Source organism: Apis laboriosa, unplaced genomic scaffold, assembly GCF_014066325.1.
Source record: "Apis laboriosa isolate Shangri-la unplaced genomic scaffold, ASM1406632v1 scaffold167_cov148, whole genome shotgun sequence".
Lineage (NCBI taxonomy): Eukaryota > Metazoa > Arthropoda > Insecta > Hymenoptera > Apidae > Apis > Apis laboriosa.
Window position 1 is genome coordinate 726,428 of NW_025222122.1, and position 17,066 is coordinate 743,493.

At 30.4% G+C, this 17,066-nt stretch overlaps 1 protein-coding gene, 1 long non-coding RNA gene and 1 other non-coding gene across 7 annotated transcripts; 2 read left to right on the plus strand and 1 right to left on the minus strand.

Moving 5' to 3' along the window:
- Nucleotides 1-5: 5 nt before the first annotated feature.
- On the plus strand, nucleotides 6-2,494 carry LOC122710941. Its single transcript, XR_006346025.1, has 4 exons — nucleotides 6-105; nucleotides 1,890-2,032; nucleotides 2,111-2,216; nucleotides 2,365-2,494. It is a non-coding gene; the product is annotated as an uncharacterized LOC122710941 (long non-coding RNA).
- On the minus strand, nucleotides 878-16,025 carry LOC122710939 (ankycorbin). 5 transcript variants are annotated; one of them, XM_043929208.1, is made up of 15 exons: nucleotides 15,907-16,025; nucleotides 11,402-11,734; nucleotides 10,790-11,124; nucleotides 8,718-8,994; nucleotides 8,126-8,374; nucleotides 6,479-6,903; nucleotides 5,824-6,070; nucleotides 4,584-5,602; nucleotides 3,306-4,193; nucleotides 2,866-3,098; nucleotides 2,272-2,607; nucleotides 2,098-2,174; nucleotides 1,875-2,029; nucleotides 1,464-1,534; nucleotides 878-1,311 (listed from the first exon to the last, which is right to left on the minus strand). In XM_043929208.1, exons 2-15 carry the CDS (start codon nucleotides 11,605-11,607, stop codon nucleotides 1,144-1,146), a joined length of 4,686 nt encoding a protein of 1,561 aa, XP_043785143.1. In that variant the 5' UTR covers nucleotides 11,608-11,734; nucleotides 15,907-16,025; the 3' UTR covers nucleotides 878-1,143. The 5 variants fall into 5 exon arrangements, with proteins under 5 accessions (XP_043785143.1, XP_043785140.1, XP_043785141.1 ...); XM_043929205.1 differs by having other exon boundaries at nucleotides 2,866-3,251; XM_043929206.1 differs by lacking the exon at nucleotides 15,907-16,025 and adding an exon at nucleotides 14,673-14,719 and having other exon boundaries at nucleotides 2,866-3,251.
- A 698-nt stretch (nucleotides 16,026-16,723) lies between these two features.
- On the plus strand, nucleotides 16,724-16,795 carry Trnac-gca. Its single transcript has one exon. It is a non-coding gene; the product is annotated as a tRNA-Cys (tRNA).
- The last annotated feature ends 271 nt before the right edge of the window (nucleotides 16,796-17,066 follow it).

Sequence of the window (17,066 nt, forward strand, 5' to 3'; positions counted from 1 at the left end):
CTTGATAACTGTTATTTATTACGATATTATCTTATGATTTTTATTTAATATAATTATTTTCGAATTATTATAAATTAATGTTAATTTCTTGTGAATGTGCAGTGGGTATGTATAGTTGTTTTAAAATAGTGATTCAGTTTTAATAATATAACGAATAGAAATGTAAAGTATTGTTTGCATTGATAGAAAATTTGATATAATACAACTGAAAAAAAAAAGAAAACAGATGTGAAAAAGACTTAATAATAAGTAGAGACTTAGTAATAAGTAATAATAAAAAAAATAAGTAACTTCCTATAATTTTTTATAAATATTTTTTAAAAAAAATATCATAAGAATTATTCTTTCAACTTTCAAGCTTGTTATGATTAACATAATAACATTTGAATATATTAAATTAAATTATAATTGAATATATTAAATTAGGTTCAATATAATCTGGATAATATGATTCAAGGTTTTTTATTTTACACAGAATTACATATTAGCTTTTTTTACACAAATATACACAACATTTATGCATTATGGTCCTTGCTTTTGCAAGAACATAATATATTTTATTATACAGATGGTTAAATTTGTGTTTCTTTAAAATTTAATTTATAAATAGAATTTATCGATACTCAAATAAGATTAAAAGATTTTTAATAAATCAGATCAAATTAGATTATTTAACAAAAGATTATTTCTTTTATCTGATTTTATAATTGAATCAATTAAATACAATTTATATATCATAAAATTCAGATTTCATACATAAAATACATTTTGATTCATTATACAATTTTACATTTTTATAATATAATATAATTTAATATTTTTACAATGACATTAATTTGTACAGAATATATTTTTCCCATACACGTGAACAGTTTCCTCTGGCAGTTTTTACTCATAAAATTAATAATATATGGGGAATCATTGCTTCGTCGTGAAATTAATTTATACAATTAATATGTAGAAAACATATTATACATTTTTAATATGTAGAAAATCTCAGGTGTAAAACAATTGCATCTATGAAATATGATTGATAGAAGATATAAAAGTATAGAAACATTTTTGATATTGAATAGCCAAATAGAAAATCGTAGCCGGAATTGCTAAAATGGAAAGATATAGAAAATGTGATTCGAAGACTTTCTAAACACTTTTGGCATTTCTTTGGACACCAACCGACGATTTAGGCTTTTCAGTTTCTTGTTGTGCCTCTCCCCTGACAGTAAACGTTACATAATATTTTTTGGAACGATCTAGTCTTTCAGCTGGAAGAGCTATTATCTGTTTTTCTTCTCCATGCGTTACCTCTACCTGCAATCAAAATAAAAATTATATAGATATATATTTTTGCAACACGAAATTAATTATATTATTACATTACACTTTTGAGTAAATAAATACTTTAAAAATTTTGTTTTACATTTATATTTAAATTCATTCATATGTAAACAATTTTATTTTACCGTCATCTGTCCCTTTCCACGACTCTCTATCTTCGGAAGAAGATCCGTTTGTTCTTGGCCGCCTCCACCTACTGCAATTATAATCTACAATCACAATAGGGAAACTGATTCCTTTTGAAAGTCTTTTGGATTGAATTTTTTTATTCAGAATACCATTTCATAATTTTTATTCATTAAACTTTTTTGACTTTTATTTTCATTCAATATAGATATATAGATATATAGATATATAGATATATTGTTAACAATTTCTTATGAAAAATTTGTCCATATCATTTTTTAATATTTCTCAATTTAATACCATTGCTATATCTTTGGTAAAATAAATTCAATTTCAAAAAATTTACGTGTAAACAAATGAAATGGAATTCTCAAACCTCCTTTGTATATCAATGCACTGTAGTAACATACGATATGTGTACACAGGGAAGGAGGTGTAAGCGCTTGTAGCGTGATGACAGCGATGAGTTTTTTGGGTGCATTGTTTCGCTTCCGTGCAGAAATCTGGGGTTGCTGGTCTTTTCTGAAGCTTCCTGAGTTGATCGTACAAGAAAGCCTCAAAATGTCTAGTAAGAAATATTAATTATTTTCTTTTCTGGCAAGAAATATTTTTCAAAACTTAAAAAACAATAACCTGAATGTTAAAGGTTGATCGTATTTCGCCACGCCAAGTGTTGGACCAGACATTCCCGCTTTATGGAAGGCATCCACCTAAAGAAAATTATGTTATTATAACATAATTAATGCAATCAAGTAATAGATAAATAATATAATTATATTTTATAATATTATTTTCCAATATTGTTACTTGTCTTTTAATCAAAACTTGTTCGTTAGCTCTGCCATGGCGTATTTGCAATCTTTTCAATTCCATCAATTGAAAAAATATCTTCCTTTCTAGATGATATCGTCGTAGAGTGATTTGTACATCTCTGGTTACGGTCTCCATGTTAAGAGTTTGCTGTTTATCGGTGTTTGGGCAGCATTTCATAATCCTTCTTCTTGGTATTCTCGATACTCGAGGACTAGGCTCTATACCGCTATCTCTGCCACCGCTGTCGCGACGTTGTTTCCCCTGCAATCGATTGCTTCTACTTTCCTGAGGACTTTGAACTCGTGTCAGACGAGTTCGCATACTAGATACCTAGATAAGAAGAATATTATTTAAACAATAATTTGGAAACAAATGATATGAATATCTCATTATCACATTATATAAACGTAAGTACATATACATATATATATATTTATTCGTACATACATAGCAAAATTTGTGTAAATACAATAATACAAAAATATTAATTTCACAAATGATATAAGAAAGCAAAAAAAATATAAGATTTTTTCTAATCTATTATCTTAAATCTTTCATCTTCATATCATTCTTAAAATTTCTACTCACTTGAGGTAACGAGTCAGTCGCCGAAGTTCTGCAAACTTCGTGGCCAATTCGAGACGTCTCTTCCTCGCTCGTACTTGGCAGCACTCTCACGACACCCATTTCATTATCGTCATCAGGTTCCGTCTCATGCTCCGCGTCCTCACCGATAGCATCTCTGATCTCCTTGTCGATCTCCTCTTCGTCCTCTTCGTCCCATTCCGGACTCTCGATCACCGCAACTATGGCGCTCCTGTCTGGAGAACGCTCTTCTGAACTTTCGAACAAACATTTTCTCACCGACGATCGCCCAGTTTTCCTAATTTTTCCCGTCGACGGTCTCGAGCGTCTATGCGACGATTTCGGAGAGCTCGAGGAACTTTCATCGATATATCGAAAGCTTTCCTCTTCTAAAACCATGTGAAACAACATAAAGACACTCGTGCACCGATTTTAATACTCACCTGTCGCCAGATTGCCCTGGCTAGAATGTTTCTTCACTTTCTTAGTCTCATCTTCCTCCTTTTCAACTTCCAAATTAGATTTCGTCGGAGACAAATCTCGAACGATTTCTCCCTCGTCGGACATCTTTCTTTTCACGGCAATCGATGTGTCCGCGCTTAACGACTTATCCTCAGAATCTTCCACTAACGTAGAGTCTTTGGACGATGAAAACTCGACCGATTTTCTACGAGTTTGTCCCTTTCGATCCGGTGATCCTTTAGTTGACGTTTTTATCAACGTGCTCGACGTTTCTTTCGTTTGTACGTCCGTTTTCTCGCTTTTTTTCCCCACCTCTGATGTTTCTTTTGCAACTTCTTTGTCCATTTTTTCTGTAATTTTCATGGAAACTTTTTTAACGGAGGATTCGCGTTTTTTCGCGGACTCTTTCCTTCTGTAGGTTCCTCCACTCTTTTTAGGACTTTCGTCCGACTTCGAAGACGAGGATTTCGATCTTCTGTCATCGAACGATGGTCTCCTTTTTACGGTTCCAGATTTAGTTTTAGATTTAGTTTTGACTTCCTCCCGTATCGACTTTTTCTCTTCCTCTTCCGACGGTGAAATATCTTCCACAGCTGTTCTCGGCGTGGTCTCCTTTCGTACATCCTTTTGACTGACTGGACTCTCAGATTTGCTCGTCTTTTCGGATTTTTCGTGATCTTTTTCCAAAACGTGTTCAGATACATCCGTTTTCTCACTAGTTTCTTTATCTAGATTCTCGCCAGATTTTTCTTCTGATGACGTTCCATCGGATTTGGAAACGAACTCGCTTCCTTGTTCACGTTCATGCTGCTTCTGAGAATCCAATGCAGGATTTTCAGATTCTGTCGTCTCGTGTGCGTCTAACCTACCTGGAAAGAGGTCTCTGCAGAAAATTGACAGAAAACATTCTTTAATGTAAGGTAGACGCGCATAATTTCGCCAGTGTTTAATAAATCAAGAATTATTGCTATGTGACAATTTTACAATCTTTTGTTTTTATCTCAGATTAATTAAAAAAGTATTTTAAAGCTTGTATTGTAATTTATAATATTCCAGATGCTAGAAAATAATCATTTAATTTTTGAGAAGTTAAATTTATTTTGATATTTCTCAGAAAATGATATCAATCACTTCGTTAAATGAATATTTAGAAATGCTGTAAAAATTAACATCGCGAAATTATGTATATCTACCTCAATGTATATTTAAAATTCTCTATTTAAATTATTCACTAATTATTATTTCGTTTAAAGTTTTACCTTTTTCATTTTCATCTTCCTCTTGATTTCCTTCGATTAAAGAAGTCTCAATTTTTTCCTCATCTTTCAAACCTTCTTTATTTTGATCTGATTTTACATCTTCTTTATTCACATCTCGAACAATGTCCTTTTCATCTTCCTTTTTCCCCTCTTGCTTCGAGTCCTCCTGTTGGATCTTTTCCTGCGCGCCTTGCTGTCTCATTTCTTCCACATCCTTCTTCAAATTGGCAGCTTTTTGCACGAGAATATTGCGCGATTCATCGCTCTGCTCTAAAATATCATCGACTTTGCTCGAACCAGCTTCCCTCGACACGTTCTCCATCTCGATCACCTCTGTTCTTAATCTATCGTCAAACGTGACTTCCTTCGACGTTTCGGCCACGGATTTTGGCGTATCTGGGCCTTGATCTTTGTGGACCATCGCTGTCACGACGACACGTTCAACCGTTTCTTGGCTAGTGCTATCGGTTACGTCCCTTCGATATCGACATTCAATAACATTCTCTCCATTATTCTCTTTATCTTCATCTATCGATGTTCTAGGAGTTTGTCGACTGTGAACCGTGGCCTCTTTCGATTTTTGCTCTTTTTCGAACGAGTGCATCCTATCCGTTGTACTCTCACCATTATCAGACGCTCTTGACCTGTTGGATTTCAATCTTCTTCTGGTGCTTGTATGAGTCTTCGTCAACTTCATCTCTTTCGAACTTTCCCTCGGCGTCTTTGATCTCCTTCCAGATATCACCTTCTCGCATTTCTTCTCCAAAGATTTTCGTACCACCACCACCTCTAGGCTGTCGTCGCTCACGTTTTCATCATCCTCGTCCCCTTTCAAGTTTTCTCCGCTCTCCGTTCCGTTACTCTTATCCAGTTTACTCTCTTCCTTTCGAGAATCAAATTTCTTTTTCGAACCGTCCTCCGATTCTATAGAAGATTCGCTCGAATCGTGTCTGGATTTTGTCGATCGTTTCTTACTTCTTTTTCTTCTCAATTTTTGATCAGTATCATCCTCCTCGTATCTGCAATATTTTCTCAGTTACTTATTCGATTTATATCTCTACAGATATTTAATGAAATAATGAAAGTGAATGAAAGTGTGAAAAAAGAATGAAATAATGAAAGTGAATCAAAAAATGAATAATAGATAATTAGATTATAGATAAAATGGTATATGAAGAAATTCTTTTCATAAAATTTAAAATTTTAATTTCATTGATATTTAAATTTTAGATGTGATCACCGTGCTGATTCGCTACGAGTTCTTCTTTGATGATCTTTTTTCGAGGATCGAACTTCCTCTTCGCTGAAACTGCGGCTATCCTGACGTGCCAATTTCCTCAAATTTCCTCTTCGTCGTGTTCTCTTCTCAATCCACTGCTCCTCGTAATACAATTCCGGAAGTTTATAACTGCGACTTCGTCTACAAGGGCTGCTTTCTGTGTCGGTACTGCTATCCACATGCCTCATTCGTAATTTCTGTGCAAACACTGAAATTATTTCGATAGATATTAAAAATTATGATGAATTTTTATCATATAATATAAAGAATTATTTTATTATATTATTTTTACTCATCACTTACTAGTAATTCTAATTCTATCTAAATTTCTTCCTCCAAATACAAAAATAAAAAATAATATGAACGAGATGGATTTAATATCATATATTATTTCATTATATAGTTTCATTATTTTATAAATGACGCATAATATATCAATTTCAAAATATTTTATATTTAATTTTATTGAATAACATTTATAAGATTAACTATTTGTAAAGAATAAGTAATGAAAAATGGGGATTTAAATTCAAAAGATTTACTTCCCTGTCATTCTCCACTATCAAACTATAGGTTTTAAAGAAATTTTTGTGAATATGTATATACCTAACCTGACCTTTATTCGGTACAGTTTTCTGCATCCTCAGTTTCTGTGCCGTGGTACCACCGTGCATTTGGATCAATTTCGCGCAGTCCCTGTGCCCTCTGTAAAGTGCCGCGTCCAGGGCTGTCATCAAATTGCCTTTGCTTGTTCGAAGCAGGGCATTGATTCGCGCTCCATTGTCCAGAAGGACCTTGCACACGTCTAAATGTCCATGGAGAGCTGCCACGTGCAACGGTGTTTTGCCATCGTGTGTGGCCACGTCCAAAGTGCTTGGACGTTTTTTCGCCAACCACTTGATCAACTCGATTCTACCGGAAGCGACGGCTTCGTGGGCAACACCGGTACCACGTACCGTCCTCGCGTAAAGAGAGCCACCGTGTTGAGCAAGTATCTTCAAAGTCTCCAATTGACCTTTGGCTGCTGCGCAAAGTGCTGGTCTGAAATATTTTCACTCAATTTAGATTTCGTATTCTATATGCATATATTTGTGGAAATGGAAATTTTGCATGGAATTTTTACGTGTATATGATTATTGAAATTTTTTACAGATCAGGAAGAATATTTAAGAAATATTAAAAATATTAGATATAAGTAACATAAAAAAATGAATGGAATTATATATCTGGGATGAATTACGAGTTGCCAATTTATAATCTACCTCAAGTTTTTTTATATATGTATATTCATAATGTTATTTTAATATGAATATTTTATTTTCAGTTGTTCTTAAAAAACTAAGTTAAGTTAAACTGTTAATTTAAAAATTATGTTGGAATTTATTTTAACATTTGAAGTATTTGTATCATTGTTCAACTTTGCCTATGAATAGGCAACATCTACATTGTATCAGAAATGTACATTATTATTGATAATGATAGTCTGTCTATAGCATCTACATGAAATATCTAATATCATATAGCTATATATGGACATTATATATACATGGAAGTCAGTAATAGTGTCAATGTACGTCTTGACCTATGGATTCCAAATTCTATTATTGACATGGTAAAATCAATGTTAGACATAAGATATATTGTATAATATTATCGAAGATGCTTTAGATATAAAAATATTTATATCACTATTTTTATCACATAACATAAAGATAAGTAAAGAATAAATCATCTCTAAGAATCATCGAACAGAATATATTAATAATTCTTTTAATTTTTTTCAGTTTGAGTTAGTATTCTAAATCATTTTGAGTTTATACGAATATCAAAAGAAAAACGATTCCTCAAAATAAATAGATTTATAAATTCGAAGAATTATAATCGATTTAACACATGTGCAAAATTTAATATCAGAGGAATATAAGAGGAAAAATAAAGGGATTTAAAAAATAAAAAAATTTCATAATATGCATCAGAGAATTATTTAATCGAACCATTTTATAAAAAGCGGACGAAATTAAGGTAATAATAAATATTAAATAAATAGATTTATTATTGTAATCATTTTTTATTTATACTCTAATACTTTTTAAGAATTATTTACAGCTATGAATAATTAATATATCTAAGAAGAAGTTTGAATGATATAAAATCGAATCTGTTCTTTCATAAAGAATAGAAAAAGAATATTCCTATCAAATAATTTTAATGTTACATTCGATAGAGTTTACAAGTTTACAGTTCAACTTTTTATATTACTTACGTTCTACCCTTTCGATCTTGACGATTTGGATCGGCTCCTAGCTTTAAAATTAAAGCTGTAGCATCAGCGTGGCCAAGAGTGGCAGCATAATGTAGAGCTGAACATCCATTATCGTCTACATGATCTGGATGAGCACCGCAGAGATTAACCAACGCTTCGACACATCTGGCATGACCTCTTGAAGCAGCGCAATGAAGAGCTGTCAGACCATCTTTGTCTGCAGCTCCTGCGGCAGCTGAACCACCGGCTCTGTATTTTAATTATTGCTTTTAGAATCATTCATTTTTCTTCTAGAAATCTTTCTGTTTCAGAAAAATAAATCTTGAAAAAATTGTAAAAATTAAGAATTAACTTCTAAATATATCTATAATATGCAATATTTATAAATAATGAAAAGAAAATATTAAAACTTTTCTCAAGTTCATTATACTATTCCATTTTAAAAGAAAATTCCTCTATCTTTTGATTGTTTTAAATATCTTTTACTTTTAAAGTACTTATTGATACTTACACTACAAAAGTTATCCCGAACAAGATTACTTTTCTGTATTAACAGTCAAGAACATGTATTTGAACGAAAATCAAAGTTTACCTAGCTAATGCCAACACAGCTTCCACACTTCCAGCACTTGCTGCCCATAGAATTGGCTGCCTTCCATCCTCGTCTTTCGCGTTTACATCGGCACCGAATTCCAGAAGAGTCTGAAGAACTTTTAAACCAACTTTCTTAGGTACAGCAAGCTCAGCAGTTGCCGCTGCACCGCAACATTGAGCGGCATAATGAAGAGGAGATCCTCCGCGTAAATCGGGTGTCGATGGATGAGCACCCGCTGCTAATACCAGACGAACACATTCTGCTTCCCCACACACTAAATGTAAATTACAAATCATTGTTCTTATATCTACATACTTATAATTAATAATAATTATAAATAATAATTATAAGTATGTAAATTATAATTTTTAAATTATTGTTTACATATATTTAATATTCATGTACAGATACTATTTTTAAGTTACGATTAATTAACAACATGTTGATAGGAAAAAATAATAATTCAGATACTATTAATATTTCATAATGTTATATAATTGGAAAGTTATACATATTCATATATTTATATTTAAATTTATTACACACTTGAGTTTATGCTGTATATGATTAATTTCAAGAAAAGCAGAAATTTAGCTATTAATATTTATAAAGAATGCTGTTTAAAATTCGTAAATAAATTAGTAATAAAAAACACAAGTTCCATTACTAAAAATAAATTAATATTAAAATCTCCAACAATAATAATTAAAAGAAAAATCCAAATATAAAAATTCTCTTTTTTATTTTTCATGTCGTAACGTAAATCCATATTTAATAAAAATATCTCACAAAAGAAGTTTTGAATGTCTCGAATAATTGACAGATATCATCGTGATCCGTATTCAGTACACAACATCGAACAAGTAAGTCGAAATATTATTTGATGACAAGTAATCTTCATCGAATCTTTTCTCGTCTTTTCTCGTTTACTTTAAATATGATTCGTCGATAAGAAACTTTCTTTTTCATACCATAAATCCGACTTACGAATGTAAGAACCGGGCAATTGCGAGTGCGCGGCAATAAATCTACGGTCATTTGAATATACCAAGGACGACTATGGTCAATCTTGTGGATTATCTCGGTATGAGTCTCGCGTGTTCCTTGACGAACCGGAATGACGTCATCAGAATTGACCCACTAACCTTACCTGACCAATACACCTTTATTTTATCGGAGATCGGTAGAAAAGATACGGTCGTTAATTCACAGTTTCCGCAGCTTCTAAGGAATCGTTATTGTTCGGTTGACCTTTCATCCAGGAAAAGTGGTTTTTTTTTTTTTTATAAGCAGTCAATTTACGTTCACTTTTCTTTCTTGCGGTCTTAAACGATACTTTGTTTAATCTTGATTGTGGGCGGTATTCTCTAACCGTAAAATTACCGTTCACGTGAAATGCAGTTGTTGTAAAGTGAATTTACATGCAGAGTATGTCATCAGCATTAAAATCAACAGCAATAAGAAGTTATTAACTATTAGCTTTAGAAACATTGATATTTTCAAATATTTATTTCTATCCTTATTAACGTTATGATATTTTTTGCGCCTTTGAGCGAATTGTATTTATATATTTATATAGTTATAATAATATTACTATATTATATATCATATTATAATTATAACTTATCTATATTATATTTATATTTTTGTAATGATATATATAATAATAATTAATTATTATATTGATTTTTATATAAATCATACAATTATTCTTTTATTTTAGAAAATATTTTTATAAAATTTTGATTATTAGATTCATTAAATGATAAAATGTTATATTAGATGATAAAAATGAAATGCCTTGTATGTAGAATATCTTCATGTAGAAAAAAATATGCGATAAATACATTAAATGTAAGTTACGAATATTCAGAAACAAAAACGGAAAAGATAAAGTAATCGATTAGACTAAATCCGATTTATACAAAATACAAACGCTATTAAAAAATATAATTTTCATTTTAGAAATTTGAACAAATAATATTTGAATACCTAATTTAAATTATTACAGATATGTATATTATATTTACTAATGTTTTTCATTAATTTCAGAAATAATAAAAAAATACCGGTAGCCCAATGAAGAACACTGTGTCCCTCCAGATCCTTGGCGTTTACATCGGCACCATTCGCCAATAGGACAGCCACTAATTGAGTGTCACCCGCGATGACAGCCAGATGAAGAGGCGTGTGTCCTTCTGCGTCTGGTGCATTCACCAGTTCCGGTGCCGCCGCAGCGACGGCACCTCCAGTTCCAGCATCCATGCAATAATGTAAAGCGCTCCTTAGAGTGCGATCTCTATAGCCAATAGTCTCCTCTTGCTCTTTCAATAATCTCAAAACTCTTGCTCTGTCGCCCTGTTGGCAAGCGTGCATCAAAGGCGTCGCGCCGATTTGAAGCACTCTGAAAGAGTGAAACAATATTTTATAAGATTCTCGAAACAAAATTTTCACTAACTTTGAAAAATATATTTCATAATATTATTTCATAATTCACTAATTAAAATTTTATCACACTTTTTTCGAAGACGACTTTCTTTTTTCCTCGACACTTTACGACAGAACTTCGATTTCACAATATACTTTATACGAACGTGTTGTAAAGCTTGCGCGTAAGAAGTGAGACCCTATTCTAAACAACGGTTAAACGAATGCGTGGATCGATCGAGCAGAAAGTGTACCTGTAAGGCCTTTTTTTCTGATGATCCTGATATCGTATACTACTTGGTACATCATGCGACCACTGTGTTCCAGGGATTTTTTGTTTCTGACGATGATTTCTGTACGGTGTCAGCGGGGGCAAGGACACATCGGCCACACTTTCTTGATACTTCGGTTTTGGCTTCTCCTGGACCTTCAACGGGATCGGTGGAGTCTTAGTGTCCATGCCCGTCTCTGGCACCGGTTCACAACTGGTCTGACCTCGCGTGGAAACATCTTTCGCCCTCTCGGCGGATCGAATTCATCGCGCCGAAGAGAATGTCCGGTTCCTTTACCCGCGAACTGGGTCACCCCTTCGAAAAAGATTGAATGTAAATTTTATTCGTTGGCGTAAGTATTAATTTTAAAAGAATACGATAAATCTTTCTTGTTATCTTCTTTTTTTTTCAAAAAATTTAAATATAATATAGGGTAGAATATGAAACAGAAGAAACGAGATTGAGAATATAATACTGTTAATATTTAAAGATTTTTGATGTGTGTAGATGGTATAATTTATGAAGATTCAATGCTTTATGTTCAAAGTTTTGATTTTTACAGATTTATCTTCAATCAAGGATTTCTTTTCCTGATTTGTTTCTAATTTATTTTAATTTATTAATTGAAAGTAAATGATTAAATTTCATTACAGTCAATTTACCTTTATTTTAAAATTTGTATAAATTATTAACAAGAAAAATAAAAAAGTTTTAATCAAAATAAGAAGCAAATATTACAGAACAAAATTATAACAATAAAAGTTAAAAAAAAATCAACAATTATTTCTATTTTATTTCATATAAAACTAAAAGTAAAATAAGAAATATCTATTTAACAGTTACAAATAGTGTATATCTCTAATAATAGATCGTGAATAAGAACTGATTGTGAATGAAAGTAAAATGAAAACTTCTTCAACTGTCCTCAAGCATTTTTTACTGTAATTTCACCACTGTTCATTACATGTCTGACTAAAATGGTTTTAACCACTGCGCGCCAGTAGTAAACACGGCCACTTCGTGACTCGAAATAAACACCTTAGAAAACAATTCCAATAATAATCGTTACAGAAATGTCTAGACACATCCGCAGTAATGCAGCAAATGTATTAATTCGATAATGAAGCTACGTGACAAAGGATAAAGCCATGCAAATTTATACATGTATATACATTTTTTTTTTATTATTTCTAAAATTGCATCGACCACCATGGACAAACTTCCGGATTTTATATTATAAGTAAAAATAGAGTATAGTTTGGATAATGATTAATTGATTGACACCAAGCCCTCATTCCCGAGAAAGAACTGATACGATTGCAGATCTCATCAGAAGTTTATCATTAAACTCGACCCGAATTTAAAGCTCGGTTACTGACCACGTGGTGGACTGACCAGGTCACTCGCTGCCATAGAAACCTAACGCCACAACACCTATCATTCTTCGAGAACCATTATGCCGGGTTTCATGGCAAGGTCGACTTATCTTTAATTTTCGTTTTTATCGTGTATCATTGTCTTTAAGATTAATGTAATCGAAACTCATGATAATTGTACTAATCAAAAGTTATCAACAATTAGTTTGATAAAACATCTGATATTATTTATAAAAAACTACAAAGAAAAATTCAAATAATCTTATTTTTTACAAGATTTACAAGATTTTATTTTTTTGTGAAATTATGTAGAAATGAGGGAAGAAAAAGAAAAAAGTAATTTAATTTTTCTTACTTTATCGTATAGTAATCACATTTTTCACGTGAAATTAATATTATAATCAATATTAAAATTTAAAATTTTAATTGATGTTTTTGTTCAATATCCAACAATATAAATAATGCTTATTTTCTTCACGATTGCATGAAACAAGAAATTCTTTCTCTCTTAATGATATAAGATTCGAAGAAGTAATGAATAAGAGATGACGAGTTTGAAAGTTTGGCGTACAGGTGAGGGAGAATATGTGCTCACGAAAAATAGAGCGATATAAATCGATTGATTTTCAAGGGAAAAGAAGTTTGATAAGAAATTAGAGGCGGACAGCTATGTGCATGCCTAGCACAATAGCACCAAACCAAATTACTTCTATCGGCCATGTCGACAAGTGTCCTTGAGGCTCACCGTGAAATAAGGGAGTCTAATTTGAGTGGACTATGAAAATTACAAATTGCGATCGAATTACCGATACAGAACCTGTGATTAGAATCACAAGCTTAATAACTTAACTCTTGTAGAATATGAATCATTGAAAATCGAAACTTTAACACATAGTTTGTAATATATGAGATTTTAAATTTCTTAACTTTGTTTTTAACATTCTCTCTTATTTATTTTCGTCAAATTATTTCTAGCTATGACAAATTTGCTCTCTCACATTTAATCAAATTGAAATCTGTTGAAATGCAGAAAATTGTTCCATAATGTATGCATCATCGAAACAATTTTCTTTGTACCTGTGAACGGTGTTACCGTTCTTAAACAGCAGTGTCTACGTTCTTAGGTTTCCCGTCACGTGTCACGCTATCGTGGAACTAGCCAGTTTATAATATGTATAACAGTATGGAAAAATCGATAGAGGTTTTCAAATCGTTTTAAAGATCTATCTTTTCTGAAAATTATGCACCAATTCTAATGCGATTCAATTTGAATTAATCCGATAAAGGCTAAGTATTTATGAGAAAACTTTTCTTAATATATTTGAAAAGATACTATAAGATATCATATTACATTATAATGTATTCTTTATGGCACGTCAACTGTAAGAATTTGTAACTTGGAATAATTATCGTCACGATTTTTTACTCTCCTGAATATTTAACATTGAATAAATCGCTACAACATACTAATTTTCAAAATAAAGAAAAAGATGACAAAAATGTATTTCTATTTAAATTAATTTTTAATAATTATTATAAAGAAATTATAAAGAAAACTTTTTTTAAATATTTCTGAAAATAAAAAGCACTTGATAACACTTTAGTTGTAGCATATCGAACTTTTTAATTAAATCATAACGATAATAATAATTGTTCATGACAGAATAGAATAATTTATTCGCTTTTCACGACACGATTCATTCTCTTATCTATAAAAAATAAATCACCACAAAGCATCGTCTTACCGGAAGCATAGCTATCATCGTTACAAATGTAGGAAGTAGATATAAGAAACATGACATTCTTACAACGATAATAGCTGAGATTTGAAAGAAAGTGCATTCCAAATTAAATTTCAAGAATGTTTTTATTCATACATCAACGTGATGATGATGATTTAAGTGATGATGAAGTGCGAACATTTGATGATATTTATGCACAATGCACACGTACAACGAACCCACGTGCACGTGTTGCTGTAACGCGGCGATGACTGAAAATCGTTATTTCGTTGATTCATCGTGCTGTACGTCGATCGTTATTGCTCCGTTAATAATTCGCGGAGGCCTTCGTTCCTTCGTGATGGCGCGTCGTTAATATTTAATGATAACATCTCCGGTTTCACGTGAGATTACGTGTGCTGCGCAGTAACAACGCGAGAATGTTTGATTTGTTATATGTTATTTATTGATGATCGATCATTCGGGATCGTCGATCAGAAGCAGAACGTGAAAGGAATCGCAGTGATTTGAATAACTATAAAAATCGAGTTGAAATAAGAAAGAAAGTCCAGAGATCGAATTATCTTTTGATGATGTTGATCGTTCCCTTCATTGTGTGCATCATATATTCATGCTCATTTAAGAAAATTTAATGAAAGCGAATTGCTAGACAGTGAGTAGTATTAGCGTGTTTAAAGTAAATCGAATAGCTCTTTTTGAGATAAGCGTCGTATCGTAAGCGTATTTCATTGATAAATATGTATGTTATTCAAGATTTGGTTAACATGTATTGTGATTTGGAAGAAAATCTGATTATTTTTAATTTATATAATTAATGAAATATTATTTTTGAAAAAAATATTTGAGAAAATTGAGATATTTTTTCGTATAATATATGATTTAATGAAATTAAAAATGCATGATTTAAATATAACTATATATTATAATTATTAGGATATAATTATAATTAAATAATTGTTTTTGTATTAATTTTTTAATATAAATTCTTATTTTACATTAAATATCATTTATATAATTTTATAATGTTATTTTATATTGTTAAAAAATATATATTTATTAAACAGCAAACAGTTGTCTCTTAATTAATAATTATATCTGTTAATATAATAACAACTGTTTCATTACAAATTATATATATTGTCTTTTTATCTCTATTTCTTAATACATAAAAAAAAAATATTTCCATAATGAGTATAAGAAAATTTATAAAATTATCCTATTAAAATAATATATTAAAACAAGAAAGGAGACAATCATGTTTAATGCAAACATTACACGTGTTTCATTGTAAGCTTTAATGATTTGAATTCAATACATAATGCTAAAAAAGTGTATAACATGGAAAAGTGTTATTTGATTTGAAGCTTACTTTCTGACAAATTGTGCTGCTAGTTTTTGAATATCTTCCATCGCGAGATATATTCTTGAAATATATATTATTAATCTTGTACACGAGGTTTATATTTACGTGTAAAAAATTATGAAGCGCACCACACGAGGGTGGGACGCGCACTGACATCTCTTTGATGCCGCAACTAGTTAATGTAAGTGTTGCCTAGTTACCATTTTCTCAGTAACGTATCAACAAAAGTAGAAATATTTATTTTTTCACAAGTAAATTTTAGTATTTTTTAATTTTAATATATTTTTCTTATTTTAATTTTTGATAACATTTTTAACGATGGAAATTATATAAATATAATATAAATATAATATAAATAAAATATAAAATAAAAACATAAATTAAAAATGAAAATATAATAACAATTAATTTTTAATCAAATCATAATGCAATTTGAAATTATAAAAAAAAATAGTATAGAATAAGATAGTATAGTAAAAACAATTAATATAATTGTAAATAAATATCTTTTATAATTCATATTATTATGTTAACATGATATGTTAATATAAAGGATTTCATATTATATATTATACAATTTATATGCTTAATAAAAATGGGATTTTAATAAAAAAATCGTATTATAAATATTTTAATAAAAATGATATTTGTTTCTTATTAAATTAAAAATAAACATAAATTTATTTTATTTTTAAAGCATTTAATAAGAAATAACTTAATATTGTATTTAAAAAAGTAATATATTAAAAAGTTTTATAAATAAATAAAAAATTTCTATATAAAATTTACTTTAAATTTTATTGCTAGAAACTAAACTTTAACAGGGGGTATAGCTCAGTGGTAGAGCATTCGACTGCAGATCGAGAGGTCCCCGGTTCAAACCCGGGTGCCCCCTAACAATAATTTTTTTTCTTATTCAAATCTAATTTTTTTTAAATATTAATATTTATATTATAATACAAATATATTTGATTTTTATATTTTGTTGTGAACGTAAATATATTTTAATATTATTACATTAATATCATACATATGTAATATTATTACTATATATGTAACTATAAATACATTGTAACACGTATTCAAATGTTAATAATATATTTGTGGAATATTTTTGAAAGGTTTATTCTAGAAAAAAATCTATTTTGTACTACAAAAAATTGAAA